Here is a 20902-nt window from a genome sequence, read left to right as displayed (position 1 = left end):
GATATTGACAGAGGCCTAGCGACGCCGCAGTTACACTTTACAAAAAAAAATGTGTGTGATTTTGAATTGTGTATATCAATTTCAGAAACAATTGTCGGCTAGTCGTGATATTAACAGCCAAAAGGCATTTAGCGCCATCTACAGGACTTTCTGAAAATGGCAGGTGAGAAAAGCAGCGCTCAACAGTGGCAGGGGGCCCATTCACTTTATTTATCACTGTGGCAAGGCAATGCATTCATTTTAAATGGCCCCAAATACAGGATATATCACTCCTCTTCTTTTTTAAGAGAGAGGGGGTGAAAGAGAGGGAGGTGCGAGAGAGATGGAGTGAGAGAGGGGATGTGAAAGCGAGAGAGGGGGGTTGAGAGAAATAGAGGGGTGAGAGAGAGGAGGTGAGAGGCAAGGGGTGAGAGAAGGGGTGGTATTAGAAAGAGAGAGGGGGTGAGAGAGAGATGGAGAGAGAAAGAGAGGGGGAGTGAGTGACAGGGGCATGAGAAAGAGAGAGAGAGGGGTTGAGAAAGAGAGAAGGGGGTTGATAGAAATAGAGGGATGAGATAGAGGGGGGTGAGAGATAGGGGGAGAGAGAGAGGGGGTGAGAACGAGAGAGAAGGTTGAGAGAAATAGAGGGGTGAGAGAGAGGGGTGAGAAAGAGAGAGGGGTGTTGAGAGAAATAGATGGGTGAGAGAGAGGGGGTGAGTGAGAGAGGGTGGGTTGAGAGAGAGAGAGAGAGAGAGAGGGAGAGAAGTGAAGGAGAGAGAGGGGGTGAGAAAGAGAGAGAGGGGGTTGAGAGAAATAGAGGTGATGAGAGAGGGGGAGGTAAGAGAGAGGGGGGAAAAGAGAGAGAGAGGGGGGGGGGTGAGAGAAATAGAGGGGGTGAGAGAGAAAGGGTGGATTGAGAGAGGGGGGAGAGAGAGAGGCAGGGGGGTGAGAGAGATAGTGAGAAAGAGAGAGAGGGGTTTGAGAGAAATAGAGGGGTGAGAGAGAGGTGGTGAGAGAGAAGGGTGGTATTAGAAAGAGAGAGGGGGTGAGAGGGAGAGAGAAAGAGATGGGGAGTGAGTGACAGGGGCATGAGAGAGAGAGGGGTTGAGAAAGAGAGAAGGGGGTTGAGAGATAGGGGGAGAGAGAGAGGGGGTGAGAATGAGAGAGAAGGTTGAGAGAAATAGAGGGGTGAGAGAGAGGGGTGAGAAAGAGAGAGGGGTGTTGAGAGAAATAGATGGGTGAGAGAAAGGGGGTGAGTGAGAGAGGGTGGGTTGAAAGAGAGAGAGGGAGAGAAGTGAAAGAGAGAGAGAGGGGTTTGAGAGAAATAGAGGGGGTGAGAGGGAGGGGTGAGAGAGAAGGGGGCTCCCCTATCCCCCCCATACTACACCATAAATTCCAATTGGAGTGTCCAGGGCTACCTCCTGCTAGCCTCAAAACACTTAATGCAGCACCTCTTGGGAGGATGAAGTATCTCTGAATGAACAGATAAGGACAAGAGTAGGATTGAGAAAGAGGCTTGGGAGGCCTTGAAACGCGTAGCCTTCACCCCTGACGTGCACTAGGCTCCACAGACCTCTCCACCATCTTCCTGCATCAATGCTCCTTGTCCAGACATAGGGATTGCCATGGCTGCAAGTTTTACAAATGAGCCAACCCTTAACCAAGAATACATTCAAAGCACTAATTGGACATTGGATGAAATGGCGTTCAGGCACATCAGAGGGGTGTTTTTTTTTTTTTGCGCCATTCTGCATCAAACACGTGCCGACATATTGCGTGACATATTGCGCTTCTTTGGTGCTTCCTGTGTAGATCCGAGCGGCGTGGGGTGGTGAATGGGGGGCATTTATGCGTGACAGATGGGCTTCTAGAAAACACTTATCCCGGCTATTCCCAGTATTTTGTTTTCGTGAAATCGGCGGACAAGCACGCGGCGAGCACACGGCGTCTGCTCATTAATATATGGAGCCAAGACGATTACTGACTTCTTGGCTGTCAGAAGTGACTTGGAAGGAATGTGTTGGACCCGCTGCTGGCACCAAATGTGACGACTCAGCAAAATGTCTGGATTACCGACTAACCCCCCCCCCCCCCCCCCCCCCCCCCCACCCAAAGGACTGATCTTATTCAGAAGTGCCGGTCCTTGTGGCAATCAGTCCTTCAAGATGTAATATTACCATCAGTTATGAGTTCTAATCACTTTCTCATCTGTAATCTGTAAGATTTGTCAGTATTCGGGGGAGGGGGTTCACTGCAGTGCTGCACATACTCCATACGGGAACGGCACCTTTACCTGCTTATATGGTGTCACTGACCCAAGGACAAGGGGTTTCATTTCTCTGGACCCCCAAGTGTCAGGGTGTCATTGTTCTGGACCCCCAAGTGTCAGTGTGTCATTGTTCTGGACCCCCAAGTGTCAGTGTGTCATTGTTCTGGATCCCCAAGTGTCATTGTTCTGGGGTCCCCAAGTGTCAGTGTGTCATTGTTCTGGGGCCCCCAAGTGTCAGTGTGTCATTGTTCTGGACCCCCAAGTGTCAGTGTGCCATTGTTCTGGATCCCCAAGTGTCAGTGTGTCATTGTTCTGGACCCCCAAGTGTCAGTGTGTCATTGTTCTGGACCCCCAAGTGTCAGTGTGTCATTGTTATGGACCCCCAAGTGTCTGTGTGTCATTGTTCTGGACCCCCAAGTGTCAGTGTGTCATTGTTCTGGACCCCCAAGTGTCAGTGTGTCATTGTTCTGGGATCTTCAAGTGTCAGTGTGTCATTGTTCTGGAACCCCAAGTGTCAGTGTGTAATGGTTCTGGGACTCCCCAAATGTTAGTCTGTCATTGTTCTGGACCCCAAGTCTCAGTTCATCATTGTATCAGGACACTCAAGTGACAGTGTTTCACTGTTCTGGACCCCCAGGTTTCAGTTTTCATTATTCTTGGACCCCCCAAATATCAGACAACACTTTGTATTTTTACAACAGCCATGTATAAGATGGATTGCTCTGGTTGTTGCACCTTCTATGATTTAATGAAGGAAATTGGAACTGTCATTCTTTTATTACTCTGTACATTTTGGTTTCTTGGTAACGCAAACTCATCTCCAAAATGAAAGATGTATACAGGGAGACGTATTCCCAACACACAACAATCTGTGCCCTTGTAAGGCAAAATAAGCCACAATAAAAAAAAAAAGTAATCTATTTTAATCCGTCTCCTGGCTCAGGTCCCTGCCAGCCCTCCTTCTGCTGAACTCAGATGAGAAATTGCCGGAATCTGTAGGGCGTAGTTTCAAAGTGGTTCTAAGTGATACTTCTGATAAACTCCCATTTGTTTTATTGTCAGTTACCCTCAACGCCCACTTTGTAATCAAAACCGTGTGTTCCGGAGCAGCCGGTACTCCTTTGGGTTGGAAAGAAGCTGTTGGACCAAACCTGTTTAGACTGTGGATTCTTATGTTTAACATCTGGAAAAGACCTCCAAGGAAATATAACCACATTCATTGTGGACCTCCGCAAGTAAAACCTTCTCACTAGACACTATGGTCCTGATTCCACTATAGAGATTGTTAATCGCCAGCAGGAGGAAGGAGGTCCTGATTCGTCTATATAGATCTTTATATCACTAGAGGGACCACCAGCAGGAGGAAGGAGGTCCTGATTCCGTTATATAGATCTTTATACCGCTAGAGGGATCACCAGCAGGAGGAAGGAGGTCCTGATTCCTCTATATAGATCTTTATATCACTAGAGGGACCACCAGCAGGAGGAAGGAGGTCCTGATTCCGTTATATAGATCTTTATATCACTAGAGGGACCACCAGCAGAAGGAAGGAGGTCCTGATTCCGTTATATAGATCTTTATATCACTAGAAGGGTCACCAGCAGGACGAAGGAGGTCCTGATTCCTCTATATAGATCTTTATATCACTAGAGGGATCACCAGCAGGAGGAAGGAGGTCCTGATTCCTCTATATAGATCTTTATATCACTAGAGGGACCACCAGTAGAAGGAAGGAGGTCCTGATTCCGTTATATAGATCTTTATATCACTAGAGGGATCACCAGCAGAAGGAAGGAGGTCCAGATTCCTCTATATAGATCTTTATATCACTAGAAGGATCACCAGCAGAAGGAAGGAGGTCCTGATTCCGTTATATAGATCTTTATATCACTAGAGGGATCACCAGCAGGAGGAAGGAGGTCCCGATTCCTCTATATAGATCTTTATATCACTAAGGGATCACCAGCAAGAGGAAGGAGGTCCTGGTTGCTCTATTTAGACCTTTAGTTAGACCTCATTTAGAGTACTGTATCCAATTCTAGAGATCTCACTTACAAAAAAAAAATTGATAAGATAAAACAAGCCCAAGAGACGGGCAACAAACATGGTGAAAGCTCTGAGGGACGAAACATATCAGGAGAAACTTCTGGAACTCAATATGTAAAGTCTACAGGAAGGAAGGAAAGGGGGGGGAGACATGACTAAAAACTTTAATTGAATGAAGGGTGTGAATGAGGTTCAAGGGGGAAGGAATATCAATATGATATTCATATCAAGAAAACAAGGACATGACCTCAAATTAGCAGGAGGAAAGTTAAAAAAGAGGTCCTGATTCCTCTATTTAGATCTTTATATCACTAGAGGGACCACCAGCAGAAGGAAGGAGGTCCTGATTCCTCTATATAGATCTTTATATCACTAGAGGGGTCACCAGCAGGAGGAAGGAGGTCCTGATTCCTCTGTATAGATCTTTATATCACTAGAGGGGTCACCAGCAGGAGGAAGGAGGTCCTGATTCCTCTGTATAGATCTTTATATCACTAGAGGGGTCACCAGCAGGAGGAAGGAGGTCCTGATTCCTCTATATAGATCTTTATATCACTAGAGGGGTCACCAGCAGGAGGAAGGAGGTCCTGATTCCTCTGTATAGATCTTTATATCACTAGAGGGGTCACCAGCAGGAGGAAGGAGGTTCTGGTTCCTCTATTTAGACCTTTAGTAAGACCTCATTTAGAATACTGTATCTAGTTCTGGAGATCTCACTTACAAAAAGATATTGATAAGATAAAACAAGCCCAAGAGACGGGCAACAAAAATGGTGGAAGGTCTGAGGGACGAAACATATCAGGAGAGACTTCTGGAACTCAATATGTAAAGTCTACAGGAAGGAAGGGAAAGGGGGAGACATGAGTGAAAACTTTAAATGAATGAAGGGTGTGAATGAGGTTCAAGGGGGAAGGAATATCAATATGATATTCAGATCAAGAAAACAAGGACATGACCTCAAATTAGCAGGAGGAAAGTTCAAAAAAGAGGTCCTGATTCCTCTATATAGATCTTTATATCACTAGAAGGGTCACCAGCAGGAGGAAGGAGGTCCTGATTCCTCTATATAGATCTTTATATCACTAGAGGGGTCACCAGCATGAGGAAGGAGGTCCTGATTCCTCTATATAGATCTTTATATCACTAGAGGGATCACCAGCAGGAGGAAGGAGGTCCTGATTCCTCTATTTAGACCTTTAGTTAGACCTCATTTAGAATACTGTATCTAGTTCTGGAGATCTCACTTACAACAAGATATTGATAAGAACAAAAATGGTGAAAGGTCTGAGGGACGAAACATATCAGGAGCGTCTTTTGGAACTCAATATGTAAAGTCTACAGGAAGGAAGGGAAAGGGGAAGACATGACTGAAACCTTCAAATGAATGAAGGGTGTGAATGAGAGTCAAGAGGGAAGGAATTTTAATATGATACTCAGATCAAGAAAACTTGGACATGACCTCAAATTAGCAGGAGGAAAGTTTAAAATGAACTATCGCCTCTTTACCACCTGCTTTAGCATGTCGCAACCACTGCATTGCATTGCACGCGGTTGCGGGGCGCTTGCAGAGTGGTCTCATTCACTCTGAATATGTCACTCTTGGTGGGCATAGCACCCACTGAAAAGCAGTAGGGGGTATAATTTTTGACATGGCAGCGGCATTGGTATACCCCCAACTCTTAGGGGGGGGGCAGTTAAAGCATGGCTCGAACACCAGGTCTTACCACCCTCAACCTCTTGTTTGAACAAGCCCTTAGACCGGGTTCACACCGTCCCCACATGCGGCTCACAGCAGGGGTCCGGTGCGTGCTGGTTCACCGGTTCAGGTCCGACCTCAGCCTGAATTTTGGGTTGAAATCGAACCTGAGACGCACCAAAAAAGGCACATGTTTTTCCGGCCCACCGCCCCGGAGATATGTGAAACGGCTCCATAGAGAGGCAGTCACGTTCTCCTGCTGCGAACCCGGCCTTAGTGAACTAGACTCCCTTACAATGGCTGAGGCGGGAAGGCGGAGTTGGGAACACAGATACCGTGGCTCGAGACCTTAATAAGATGCCGGTGTGTGATTCTACCTAAGGACACCGGCTCAGTTTGGGATGAGTTCTCCCTTCAGTGCAACCATTCTGGGGGAAGTAGGACATGTCCGGGCAAACACACAGAGGATATAATTGAAGAAATCGCTATAGAACGCGGCCGGATTATCACCGGACAGGAATAGCCAATTATGAACGCTGCAAAATCTTGGAGGGAGTCCGTGTTAAGGGTTCCTGGACTCGGGCGCAGTGATGATTTAACAAGGTCTTATTAAAATATTATATTACCCGGACTCATCCCGACACTGGAGAGGAGACCGCGTTCTGCGCATTATGTCCCAACTTAATTCATTGCTTAAAGGAACATTGCAAGCTCAGGATCCTCCGGGGGGCTTCTAAGATGTCAAATATTGGAAACCCAAAGGCTGAAATCTCATTAACCACTTAAGACCCGGACCTTTAGGCAGCTAAAGGACCCGGCCAGTTTTTGCGATTCGGCACTGCGTCGCTTTAACTGACATTTGCGCGGTCGTGCGACGTGGCTCCCAAACAAAATTGGCGTCCTATTTTTTCCCCACAAATAGAGGTTTCTTTTGGTGGTATTTGATCACCTCTGCGGTTTTTATTTTTTTGAAGCACGTGATTAGAGCCAGAGACTTTAATAGGCTTCAAAAAAGGATGGGCTCGTTGTGTGACAATAGCGAATTAATATTCACTATCCCCACACCGATCCTCCTCCTGGCTAATCAGGAAGTGGGTCTTGAGGCTCTTTCCCCGATTAGCTGAAAGGACAGGCGGTTCTACTAGACGCCTAGAGGGAGAAGGAGGAGGGAGGAGCCACATGGCGGAAGCCGCAGTGATGCAGAAGAGGAGGAGGCGACACAGAAGCTGCTGTCCACCGCCCGTAGGAGCCCGCAACCCACTCATAGGAGCCCGCAAACTGCCCGTAGGAGCCCGCAAACTGCCCATGGCCCGTAGGAGCCCGCAACCCGCTCGTAGGAGCCCGCAAACTGCCCACCTCCGTAGGAGCCCGCAACCCGCACATAGAAGCCTGCAATCTGCCCAACGCCCATAAGAGCCCGCAAAGTGCCCACCACCCGTAGGAGCCCACAACCCGCCTGTAGAAGCCCGCAACCCACTAGTAGGAGCCCGCAAACTGCCGTAGGAGCCCGCAAACTGCCCACCTCCGTAGGAGCCCGCAACCCGCACATAGAAGCCTGCAATCTGCCCAACGCCCATAGGAGCCCGCAAAGTGCCCACCACCCGTAGGAGCCCGCAAACTGCCCACCACCCGTAGGAGCCCGCAAACTGTCCACCACCCGTAGGAGCTTGCAAACTGCCCACCGCCCGTAGGAGCCCGCAACCCGCCTGTAGAAGCCCGCAACCCACCCGTAGGAGGCCGCAAACTGCCCACCGCCCATAGGAGCCCGCAACCCGCCTGTAGGAGCCCGAAAACTGCCCACTGCCTGTAGGAGCCAGCAACCCGCCCGTAGGAGCCTGCAAACTGCCCACCGCCCATAGGAGCCCGCAACCCGCTCATAGGAGCCCGCAAACTGCCCACCACCCGTAGGAGCCCGCAAACTGCCCACCACCCGTAGGAGCCCGCAAACTGCCCACCACCCGTAGGAGCCCGCAAACTGCCCACCACCCGTAGGAACCTGCAAACTGCCCACCGCCTGTAGGAGCCCGCAACCTGCCCGTAGGAGGCCGCAAACTGCCCACCGCCCCATAGGAGCCCGCAACCCGTCCGTAGGAGCCCGAAAACTGCCCACTGCCTGTAGGAGCCCGCAACCCGCCCATAGGAGCCTGCAACCCGCCTGTAGGAGCACGCAAACTGCCCACCGCCCTTAGGAGCCCGCAAACTGCCCACCACCCGTGGAAGCCAGAAACCCACCCACAGCCAAGATGGGGAATGTTCCAGGAGGGAGGGGGGTTACCGCCGACCGATCCGGGGGGTGGTTGTTTGGAAATGTGGTCACCCTACTCCCCTCCCCAGACAGGGCTGAGCTGTATGACAGAGTTGTGTACATCTGAGGAGTGGATGGAAAGAAATATGAACCCTTTACCAGGTCTTATATTGGTTGTGCTTTGGGGGTGGAGTTGAGAACCCTGAAACTCTCACTGCTGAAAAGGTACCTATGGGTTAGCCAAGCAGGGAACTCTACTTACCTAATAACATTTGCTTGGGATGACCCCCTTTAAATGCAAACTGTAAATACAAAATAAATGTATCTCAATTTTTTTTTTAAAAGATTTTCTAAAAAAAATGAAATATTTTTGGGTCAACAGATGAGCCGACCTCCCCCAAGAAGTCCAGAAGTGACTCTGCGTTCAGCAATTTTAAAAGGAGGAACTCGACCGTCTCCACAGAGTGGAAGGCTGTGAGGATCGGTCCCGGGGAAGAGGCCGCGGAGAATAACCTGACGGCTGTCCGTGTCATGGTGCTGAGCGACGAGAGCAGGTGATCCGATCTCACTAGTAGGCGGGACTTTCCAGAAATCACCTCCCTGTGTCTTTCTCCAGAAGTCTGTACAGGAAAAAAATGTTCCTTACATTGGTGATCAGTGAGAAGAATGTCCCTTACATTGGTGATCAGTGGGAAGAATGTCCCTTACATTGGTGATCAGTGGGAAGAATGTTCCTTACATTGGTGATCAGTGGGAAGAATGTTCCTTACATTGGTGATCAGTGAGAAGAATGTTCCTTACATTGGTGATCAGTGGGAAGAATGTTCCTTACATTGATGATCAGTGGGAAGAATGTCCCTTACATTGGTGATCAGTGAGAAGAATGTCCCTTACATTGGTGATCAGTGGGAAGAATGTCCCTTACATTGGTGATCAGTGAGAAGAATGTCCCTTACATTGGTGATCAGTGGAAGAATGTCCCTTACATTGGTGATCAGTGGGAAGAATGTTCCTTACATTGGTGATCAGTGGGAAGAATGCTCCTTACATTGGTGATCAGTGGGAAGAATGCTCCTTACATTGGTGATCAGTGGGAAGAATGTTCCTTACATTGGTGATCAGTGAGAAGAATGTCCCTTACATTGGTGATCAGTGAGAAGAATGTTCCTTACATTGGTGATCAGTGGGAAGAATGTTCCTTACATTGGTGATCAGTGGGAAGAATGTTCCTTACATTGGTGATCAGTGGGAAGAATGTCCCTTACATTGGTGATCAGTGAGAAGAATGTTCCTTACATTGGTGATCAGTGGGAAGAATGTCCCTTACATTGGTGATCAGTGAGAAGAATGTCCCTTACATTGGTGATCAGTGGGAAGAATGTTCCTTACATTGGTGATCAGTGGGAAGAATGTCCCTTACATTGGGGATCAGTGGGAAGAATGTCCCTTACATTGATGATCAGTGGGAAGAATGTCCCTTACATTGGTGATCAGTGAGAAGAATGTCCCTTACATTGGTGATCAGTGGGAAGAATGTCCCTTACATTGGTGATCAGTGGGAAGAATGTCCCTTACATTGGTGATCAGTGGGAAGAATGTTCCTTACATTGGTGATCAGTGAGAAGAATGTTCCTTACATTGGTGATCAGTGAGAAGAATGTTCCTTACATTGGTGATCAGTGGGAAGAATGTTCCTTACATTGGTGATCAGTGAGAAGAATGTCCCTTACATTGGTGATCAGTGAGAAGAATGTCCCTTACATTGGTGATCAGTGGGAAGAATGTCCCTTACATTGGTGATCAGTGAGAAGAATGTTCCTTACATTGGTGATCAGTGAGAAGAATGTTCCTTACATTGGTGATCAGTGAGAAGAATGTCCCGTACATTGGTGATCAGTGGGAAGAATGTTCCTTACATTGGTGATCAGTGAGAAGAATGTCCCTTACATTGGTGATCAGTGAGAAGAATGTTCCTTACATTGGTGATCAGTGGGAAGAATGTTCCTTACATTGGTGATCAGTGAGAAGAATGTCCCTTACATTGGTGATCAGTGGGAAGAATGTCCCTTACATTGGTGATCAGTGAGAAGAATGTCCCTTACATTGGTGATCAGTGGGAAGAATGTCCTTACATTGGTGATCAGTAGGAAGAATGTCCCTTACATTGGTGATCAGTGAGAAGAATGTTCCTTACATTGGTGATCAGTGAGAAGAATGTTCCTTACATTGGTGATCAGTGGGAAGAATGTCCCTTACATTGGTGATCAGTGGGAAGAATGTTCCTTACATTGGTGATCAGTGGGAAGAATGTCCCTTACATTGGTGATCAGTGAGAAGAATGTTCCTTACATTGGTGATCAGTGGGAAGAATGTCCCTTACATTGGTGATCAGTGAGAAGAATGTCCCTTACATTGGTGATCAGTGAGAAGAATGTCCCTTACATTGGTGATCAGTGGGAAGAATGTTCCTTACATTGGTGATCAGTGAGAAGAATGTCCCTTACATTGGTGATCAGTGGGAAGAATGTTCCTTACATTGGTGATCAGTGGGAAGAATGTTCCTTACATTGGTGATCAGTGGGAAGAATGTTCCTGAGGTTGGTGACCGAATAATTCACTCCTACAGCTAAAAGGATCACTGGTGTCATGTCACCCGCCCAGTCAATTGGCACTGGACTCAGAACTCTGCAGACACCATTTTTTTTTTTTTTTTACTAGAGCATTTGTTTTATCATAAATGAAATAATTTGAAGTCCCCGGAATGAATTATAGTGCTTAGAGTCTGCCTGTGGTTAAACAGTATCTGATGCAGGCGGCCCTCCAGCTGTTGCGGAACTACAAGTCCCATCATGCCTCTGCCTGTGGGAGGAGTCATGTTTGTACCTGTCAGAGCCTTGCAATGCCTCATGGGACTTGTAGTTTTGCAGCAGCTGGAGGGCCGCCAGTTTGAGACCCCCTTGATCTAATGCCTCGATATCCCATCTTCCAGCTCAGACAAGGAGTGCGCCCCCGAGGAGAATCACGGCAGGATTCATCGCAGGAGACTCTCATCACGGAAAAAGGAAAGATCCTCTGAGACCCAGAAAGACTCGGGACACCCATCTACAGCCATTGATGGTGAGAAATATACAGGAGATATTCTATATGGCCAAATGTATAAAAACCTGAACATCAATCACTGACAGGGAATTCTATCTACACACAGACTTCCCCACATAGTCCCTGTAGGACTATAGATCACAAATAATTTAACAAATGCAAAATGCTTCAAATAGATACTCTATGGTATTCAGATATGTAACACATACATATAATTTTTTTAGGGATGTACCCCCAGATCTGCCCTGTTATGCTCTACATAAGTCACTATCTAAAGCAGGGGGGTCTCAAACTGGCGGCCCTCCAGCTGCTACGGAACTACAAGTCCCATTGTGATTTTGCCTGCCCACCGCAAGGCACTGTATAGAGAGCTGAAAGCCCCTGAAACGCATTAGCCTTTGTACTTATTTAATGTTTATTAATTTCATTTATTTATTACAGGTATTTATATAGTGCAGAGAATTTATGTAGCACTTTATATATATTGTACATTCTTATCAGTCCCTACCCTGAGGGATTACAATCTAAAGTCCACATCAGTGGCTGCTGGTGCTCAATTTTTTTTGGAGGGGGGGGCGCAAACAAACTGAAAAAAAAAAAAAAACATCAAACGCAGCCACTGTGCCCATCAAGCGCAGCCACTGTGCCCATAATTTGCTGCCACTGTGCCATCAAACGCAGCTACTGTACCCATCAATTGCTGCCAGTGTGCCCCATCATTTGCCGCCAGTGCGCCCATCAATTGCCACCAGTGTGCCCCATCAATTGCCGCCAGTGTGCCCCATCAATTGCCGTCACTGTGCCCCATCAATTGCCGCCAGTGTGCCCCATTATTTGCCGCCAGTGTGCCCCATCAATTGCTGCCAGTGTGCCCCATCAATTGCCACCAGTGTGCCCATCAATTTCTGCCAGTGTGCCCCATCAATTGCCACCAGTGTGCCCCATCAATTGCCACCAGTGTGCCCCATCAAATGCTGCCAGTGTGCCCCATCAAATGCCGGCAGTGTGCCCATCAATTGCTGCCAGTGTCCCCCATTAATTGCCGCCATTGTGCACATCAAGCGCAGCCACTGTGCCCCCCCCCCCCCGAGTCTTTTTAAATGGGCCTACAAATCATGGGGACCCTTTTGCAATAGTGAAAGAAGTTTTTCCTGCTTGGATCATTACTTTTCTTTCGTAGATCAATATCGCCATCTTCTGGATGACTTTAGTATTAGAAAATCCACAGACCAAGGTTTGTAAGGCTGCTCAAATGTCCAGAATGAATGACTATTGAAGTCCACCCCCCCAACTGCTCTCCGTTAAGCTGCAAAGGTAGCGTATGGGGGTGTATACATTGGCCCGGATTCAAGAAGCAATTGCGTCTGCGTAACCATAGTTACGCAGCGCAATTGCTTACTTGCCCCGGCGTAACGAGTTGTCCTGATTCAGAGAGCTTGTTACGCCGACTACAGCCTAAGATATGCGTGGCATAAGCCTCCTTATGCCTTCATATCTTAGGCTGCATTCTTGCGATGGCCGCTAGGTGGCGTTCCCATTGTGGTCAGTGTATAGTATGCAAATTGCATACTAACGCCGATTCACAACGTTACGCGAGCCCTGCGTACGCAATTTACGTCGTTTCCGTACGGCGTGTTTAGCGTAAGGCTGCCCCTTCTAATAGCAGGGGCAGCCAATGCTAAAGTATACCCGTCGTTCCCGCGTCGCAACGTTTGAATTTTACGTAATTTGCGTAAGTGATTCGTGAATGGCGCTGGACGCCATTCACGTTCACTTTGAAGCAAATGACGTCCTTGCGACGTCATTTGCCGCAATGCTCGTCGGGAAAGTTTGCCGACGGAGCATGCGCTCTACGCTCGGCGCGGGGCGCCTAATTAAAATGATTCCCGCCCCCTACGGGATCATTTACATTAGGCGCTCTTACGCAGGGCAAGTTTACACAGCGCACACGCAATTTACGGAGCTACTGCTCCGTGAATCGCGGGTAGCGCAGGAAATTTGCAGGGGCGCAGGGCAAAAATGCTGCCCTGTGCCTCCGTAACAAAGGGGCAAATCTACCTGAATCCGGGCCATTATTATTATTATTAATATACACGGGCCCGGATTCAGAAAGGAGATACAACGGAGTTGCGGGGTCGTATCTATGCGCCTGATTCATAGAATCAGTTACGCATAGATTTCCCTAAGATCCGACCGGCGTAAGTGTCTTACACCGTTGTATCTTAGGCTGCATATTTACGCTGGCCGCTAGGTGGCGCTTCCGTATAGTTACGCGATGAATATGCCAATTAGGTAGATACGCCAATTCAGAAACGTATGTCCGGCCGGCGCATTTTTTTACGCCGTTTACGTTAGGCTTTTCCGGCGTAAAGTTACCCCTGCTATATGAAGCGTAGCCAATGTTAAGTATGGATGTCATTCCTGCGTCAAGTTTTCAAAATTTTACGTCGTTTGCGTAAGTCGTTCGTGAATAGGGCTGCACGTAAGTTACGCTCACGTCTAAAGCAATGACGATTTGCGGCGTAATTTCGAGCATGCGCACTGGGAATTTTTTACAAACGGCGCATGCGCCGTTCGTAAAATACGTCAAATGCGCGGGGTCACCATTCATTTAAATAAAACACGCCCACATCATCCTCATTTGAATTAGGCGGGTTACGCCGGACAACATACGTTATGCCGCCGTAACTAAGGGCGCAAGTTCTTTCTGAATACGGAACTTGCGCCCTAATTTACGGCGGCGTAACGTATCTGAGATACGTTACGCCCCGCCTAAAGATACTCCAAAGTATCTGAATCCGGCCCACGATTTATATAGCGCCAACAGTTTACGCAGCGCTTTAAAATTTAGGTGGGTGTGGGATAGGCTTCCCTGAATACATGAGTTTTTAGTGATCTCCTAAAGGTGGACAGGGTAGGAGCTGATCAGGCATACCAATGGGATAGGGAGTTCCAGAGGATGGGAGAGGCTCTGGAGAAGTCCTGAAGGCGAGCATGAGAGGAGGTAACAAGAAAAAACATCCCGCGATCATGTTCAGTGGGCTCTGGCGCTGTTGGCGCATGCTATGAGTTTGATTATTGTATGAACATTTTTGGTTGTGTATGATCCCTTAGGCCCCCGTACACACGAGAGGATCCATCCGCTGGAATTGATCCGCGGACCGGCTCCAGCGGATAGATCCCCTGGTGTGTACAATCCAGCGGATCTGTTTCCGTGGATTTTTATCCCCTGGGATGGATTTCAAGCGGATAAAAATTTGAAGACATGCTTTCAAATATATCCGCTTGAATCCATCCCAACGGATTGATCCGCTGGTCTGTACAGACTCACCGGATCAATCCGTCAGAATCAATCCCCCGCATGCGTCGTAATGATTCGACGCATGCGTGTAATTCCTTATATGACAGCGTCGCGCACGTCGCCGCGTCATCATCGCGGCGACGGCGCGACACGTCATCACGATGGGATTTCGGCGCGGATTTCGATCCGATGGTGAGTACACTCCATCAGATCCAAATCCTCGCAAATCCTCGAGAGGATTTATCCGCGGAAACGGTCCGGTGGACCGTATCCGCGGATAAATCCTCTCGTGTGTACTAGGCCTTAGACTGACCTGAAAGTTTTTCTTTTGACACATTATAATAAATGAGGCCGCTGCTTTTTATACAGTAAATTTCACGTTGTGTCTCTGCTTTGTTTCAGCACTTAATCGGGCCAGCAACCACCCGACCGTCTCTCCCAACAAATCTCAGAGGTGGAGGAAGAAAATCCAGTCAAGTAAGGAAATGTGATCCGCCGGCGATAATCCGAGAATTTATCTTCCAGTTTTTCTGGACGAATATTTTCTCCCAGTTCTATCTACTTTAACCCCTCCAGCGCTGACACCTGCAGGCCCCCTATGGGCCGAAACTATTTTAACATTTATACTCCGGCCTTATTATATGACAATAGCTTTGTCATTATTTTAGATAACAAAGTAATACAGTAGCTTGAAAAAGTATTCATACCCCTTGACATTTTTCACATTTTCTCAGGTTACAGACAAAAGCATAAATGTATTTTATTGGGATTTTATGTGATGGACCAACACAAAGTGACACATAATTGTGAAGTGGAAGGAAAATGATAAATGGTTTTAATTTTTTTTTTTTTTTACAAATAAATACCGTATATGAAAAGTGTGGGGGGCATTTGTATTCAGCCCCCTTTACCCTGATAACTAAAATCTAGGGGAACCAATTGCCTTCAGAAGTCACCTAATTAGTAAATAAAGTACACCTGTGTGCAATTTAATCTCTGTATAAATACAGCTGTTCTGTGAAGCCCTCAGAGGTTTGTTAGAGAAGCTTAGTGAACAAACAGCATCATGAAGGCCGAGGAACACACCAGACAGGTCAGGGATAAAGTTGTGGAGAAGTATAAAGCAGGGTTCGGTTATAATAAAAAATCTCCCAAGCTTTGAAGATCTCACGGAGCTTCTGTTCAATCCATCATCGGAAAATGGAAAGCATATGGCACAACTGCAAACCTACCAAGACATGGCCGTCCACCTAAACTGACCGGGCCGGGCAAGGAGAGCATTCATCAGAGGAGCAGCCAAGAGGCCCATGGTAACTCTGGAGGAGCTGCAGAGATCCACAGCTCAGGGGGGAGAATCTGTCCACAGGACAACTATTAGTGGTCTCTCCACAAATCTGCCCTTTATGGAAGAGTGACAAGAAGAAAGACATTGGGGAAAGAAAAACATAAGAAGTCCTGTTTGCAGTTTGTGAGAAGCCATGTGGGGGAGGGGACACAGCAAACATGTGGGGGAGGGGACACAGCAAACATGTGGAAGAATGGGCTCTGGTCACATGACACCAAAATTCAACTTTTTGGCCTTAAAGCAAAATGCTAAGTGTGGCGGAAAACTAACACTGCACATCACCCTGAACACACCATCCCCACCGTGAAACATGGTGGTGGCAGCATCATGTGGTGGGGATGCTTTTCTTCAGCAGGGACAGGGAAGCTGGTCAGAGTTGATGGGAAGATGGATGGAGACAAATACAGGACAATCTTAGAAGAAAACCTTAGAGTCTGCAAAAGACTTGAGACGGGGGGGGGAGGTTCACCTTCCAGCAGGACAACGACCCTAAAGTACAGCCAGAGCTACAATGGAATGTTTTACATCAAAGCCTATTCATGTGTTAGAATGGCCCAGTCACAGTCCAGACCTAAATCCCATTGAGAATCTGTGGCAAGACTTGAAAATTGCTGATCACAGACGCTCTCCATCCAATCTGACAGAGCTTGAGATATTTTACAAAGAAGAAGAATGGGCAGAAATGTCCCTCTCTAGATGTGCAAAGCTGGTAGAAACACCCCCAAAAAGACTTGTAGAGAAAGGGGGTTCTACAAAGTATTGACTCCGGGGGGCGCCATACAAATGTACCCCCCCCCCCCCACACTTTTCACATATTTATTTGTAAAAGATTTTGAAAACCATTTATCATTTTCCTTCCACTTCACAATTATGTGCCACCGATCCCAATAAAATACATTTACATTTTTTGGTTGTAACATGACAAAATGTGGAAAATATCAAGGGGTATGAATACTTTTTCAAGGCACTGTATGTATAAATATAAATATTTTTTTTTTTAAGGGGCGTATCTCTTTGCGGGCGTAGCGCATCCCATATGCGCTCCGCCGATGTAACATAGAAAGGCAAGTACAGTATTCACAACGCACTTGCTCCCTAAGTTACGGCGGCGTAGTGTAAATGGGCCGGCGTAAGCCCGCCTTATTCAAAGTAGGCTGGTAGTGGGCGTGTTGTATTATAATGAATCGTGACCCCATGTAAATGAAGCGCCGAACGAACGGCGCATGCGCGCGCAGAATCACGTTGAATTTACGCCGTAGGATACGACGGCTCAATGGCTACGACGTCAACGTAACCTACGCCCAGCCCCATTCACGTACGACTTACGTAAACTACGTAAAATCCAACACTTGTTCCGACGTCCATACCTTTGCATCACTTGCGCCTCATATAGCAGGGGTAACTTTACGCCGGACGTACGCCTTACGTAAAGGGCGTAGCTTAATACGACGGGCGCAAGTACGTTCGTGAATTGGCATATCTAGCTCATTTGCATATTCAACACGTAAATCTACGGAAGCGCCCCTTGCGGCCAGCGTAAATATTCACCCTAAGATAAGACGGCGTAGGAGACTTATGTCGGTCGTATCTTGGCAAAATTCAGGCGTATCTGGTTTCTAGAATATGCGTAAAGATACGACGGCGCACATTTGGACTTACGACGGCGTATCTGGAGATACGTCATCGGAAGTCCTTTCTGAATCCGGCCCAATGTTACTTCGCTACCCTCTATCTCTACAGTGTTTATAAACAATGGGGTAGATTCAAAGAGGAATTGCGTCTGCGTAACCATAGTTATGCAGCGCAATTGCTTACTTGCGCCGGCGTTACGAATGCTCCTGATTCAGGAACCTTGTTACGCTGACTGCAGCCTAAGAAATGACTGGCAGAAGGCTCTTATGCCGTCGTATCTTAGGCTGCATTCTTACGCAGGCCGCTAGGTGGCGTTCCCGTTGTGGTCAGCGTATAGTATGCAAATTGCATACTAACGCCGATTCACAACCCTACGCGAGCCCTGCGTACGCAGTTTACGTTGTTTGCGTACGTCGGTTTTTGCGTAAGGCTGCCCCTGCTATTAGCAGGGGCAGCCAATGCTACGTATACCCGTCGTTCCCGCGTCGCGAAATTTGAAATTTACGTCGTTTGCGTAAGTGAATCGTGAATGGCGCTGGATGCCATTCACGTTCACTTTGAAGCAAATGACATCCTTGCGACGTCATTTACCGCAATGCACGTCGGGAAAGTTTCCCGACGGAGCATGCGCACTACGCTCGGCGCGGGAACGCGCCTAATTTAAATGATCCACGCCTCCTACGGGATCATTTAAATTGCGCGCGCTTAAGCCGGGCATTTTCCCGGAGCGCCCATGCAATTTACGGAGCTACTGCTTCCTGAATCAAGGGTAGCGCAGGTAATTTGCGGAGGCGCAGCGGCAAAACGGTGCGCTGCGCCTCCGTAAAAACTGCGCAAATCTACCTGAATCTACCCCAATGTTACTTCACTATCCTCTATCTCTACAGTGTTTATAAACAAAGTTACTTTGTATCTCTTTATCTCCCATCTGAATAATATTAATAAACAATGTTGGTTTCTATCTCTCGAACCCCTGTCTGAACAATGTTTATTAAAAATGTTACCTTGTATCTTCTGTCTGTTCATTGTTTGTAAAGAATGTCACTTTATATCTCTCTACCTCCCGGCTGAACTATGTTTATAAACAATGTTCCTTTGTACCTCTCTATCTCGTGTCTGGTCAGTGTTTGCATGGTACTTTGTATCTATCTCTTGACTGAACAATGTTTATAAACAATGTTATTTTTTTAACTCTTGATCTCCTGTCTGAACAATGTTTATTAACAATGTTACCTTGTACCTCTCTATTTTGTGTCTGGTCAGTGTTTGTAAACAATGTTACTTTGTTCAGCCGGGAGATAGATACAAAGTAAACGCCTGGCTCACAGTCTCTGCTCTAATTAATCCCAAATGTGTTCCATCGGGTTGAGGTCAGGACTCTGTGCAGGCCTGTCAAGTTCCCCCACCCCAAACTCGCTCACCCGTGTCTTTATGGGCCTTGCTTTGTGCAATGGTCCAAATCATTTGGTGGAAGGGGGATTATGGTGTGGGGGGGGTGGAGGAGGGATTATGATGTGGGGGGAGGGGGGAATTATGGTGTGGGGTTGTTTTTCAGGGGTTGGGCTTGGCCCCCTAGTTCCAGTGAAGGGAACTCTTAAGGCATCAGCATACCAAGACATTTTGGACAATTTCGTTCCCCTTTAATAACGCTTCTCGTCCTGCAGTGTGATGCAGAAAACAGCCACCAGAGGGCGCTCTCCCCCTTTCTATTCCCAGCAGTCTGGCATTCCAGCCGGCACATAGCAGCTGTGAGCACATGCCTAAAAGGAATTCGAAAAATGTGGCATGAAATAGTTTTCTGTCACCCAGAAAAAAAAGAAAGAAGGTGACCTTTGGGAGAGACGCTGGGGGAGGGGGGGGGGGGGGCTCCGTACAGAATCTTATTGTCATTTATTTTCAGAGTCTCACTGGAGTCCCAAGAGACTTCATTTCATAAATTGTGACCCATTTCTGGTGTAAATCTGACCTCAGAGGACGGTGCAGACTTCTTGTAGGGTTACCTAAACAGAGACAAATGTAGATCGGCATTCGGCACGCCCAAAAGATTTGCCACATTTCTGAAAAAAGTCACATTTGCCGGTGTGATGGAAAATCTTCTCAGAGAATACACAGCAAATGCTAAAGCGGAACTTCAGTCTTTTTTCCTTCTATGAAATCTTCTGCCCTTGTTGTTGTTTTAACTTTGGGTAGTAAAACATTTTTTTTCTGCAAGTAAATCCCTTATACAGCCCACTTCCTGTTTCCTTATACAGCCCACTTCCTGTTTCCTTATACAGCCCACTTCCTGTTTCCTTATACAGCCCACTTCCTGTTTCCTTATACAGCCCACTTCCTGTTTCCTTATACAGCCTATTTCCTTCTACAACCCACTTCCTGTTCCCTTCTACAGCCCACTTTCTGTTTCCTTATACAGCCCACTTCCTGTTTCCTTATACAGCCCTCTTCCTGTTTCATTATACAGCCCACTTTCTGTTTCCTTATACAGCCCTCTTTCTGTTTCCTTATACAGCCCACTTCCTGTTTCCTTATACAGCCCTCTTCCTGTTTCCTTATACAGCCCACTTTCTGTTTCCTTATACAGCCCTCTTTCTGTTTCCTTATACAGCCCACTTCCTGTTTCCTTATACAGCCATCTTCCTGTTTCCTTATACAGCCCTCTTCCTGTTTCCTTATACAGTCCACTTCCTGTTTCCTTATACAGCCTATTTCCTTCTACAACCCACTTCCGGTTCCCTTCTACAGCCCACTTCCTGTTTCCTTACACAGCCCACTTCCTGTTCACTTTAACAGCCCACTTCCTGTTTCTTTATACAGCCCACTTCCTGTTTCCTTCTACAGCCCACTTCCTGTTTCCTTATACAGCCCACTTCCTGTTCACTTTTACAGCCCACTTCCTGTTTCTTTATACAGCCCACTTCCTGTTTCCTTATACAGACCACTTTCTGTTTCCTTATACAGCCCACTTCCTGTTTCCTTATACAGTCCTCTTCCTGTTTCATTATACAGCCCACTTTCTGTTTCCTTATACAGCCCACTTCCTGTTTCCTTATAAAGCCCACTTTCTGTTTCCTTATACAGCCCACTTTCTGTTTCCTTATACAGCCCACTTCCCGTTTCCTTATACAGCCCTCTTCCTGTTTCCTTATACAGCCCTCTTTTTGTTTCCTTATACAGCCCTCTTTCTGTTTCCTTATACAGCCCACTTCCTGTTTCCTTATACATCTCACTTCCTGTTTCCTTATACAGCCCTTTTCCTGTTTCCTTATACAGCCCACTTCCTGTTTCCTTAT

The 20902-nt window shown here is 47.1% G+C and overlaps 1 protein-coding gene across 8 annotated transcripts in view; it reads left to right on the top strand.

Annotated features, from left to right (window-relative positions):
• LOC120916987 (F-actin-monooxygenase MICAL2-like) overlaps window positions 1-20902 on the top strand; it is a 300525-nt gene that overhangs the window by 239234 nt on the left and 40389 nt on the right. For all 8 annotated transcript variants that reach the window (XM_040327945.1, XM_040327950.1, XM_040327949.1 and 5 more), the window contains 3 exons: window positions 8618-8789; window positions 11225-11352; window positions 15038-15112. In XM_040327945.1, coding sequence (XP_040183879.1) covers window positions 8618-8789; window positions 11225-11352; window positions 15038-15112 — 375 coding nt within the window. The remainder of the gene's footprint in view (window positions 1-8617; window positions 8790-11224; window positions 11353-15037; window positions 15113-20902) is intronic.

The sequence above is a fragment of the Rana temporaria genome, chromosome 11 (genome assembly GCF_905171775.1).
Source record: "Rana temporaria chromosome 11, aRanTem1.1, whole genome shotgun sequence".
Classification (NCBI taxonomy): Eukaryota; Metazoa; Chordata; class Amphibia; order Anura; family Ranidae; genus Rana; species Rana temporaria.
The sequence above is the reverse complement of the archived record's forward strand: the minus strand, read 5'-3'. Positions and strand labels throughout refer to the sequence as shown.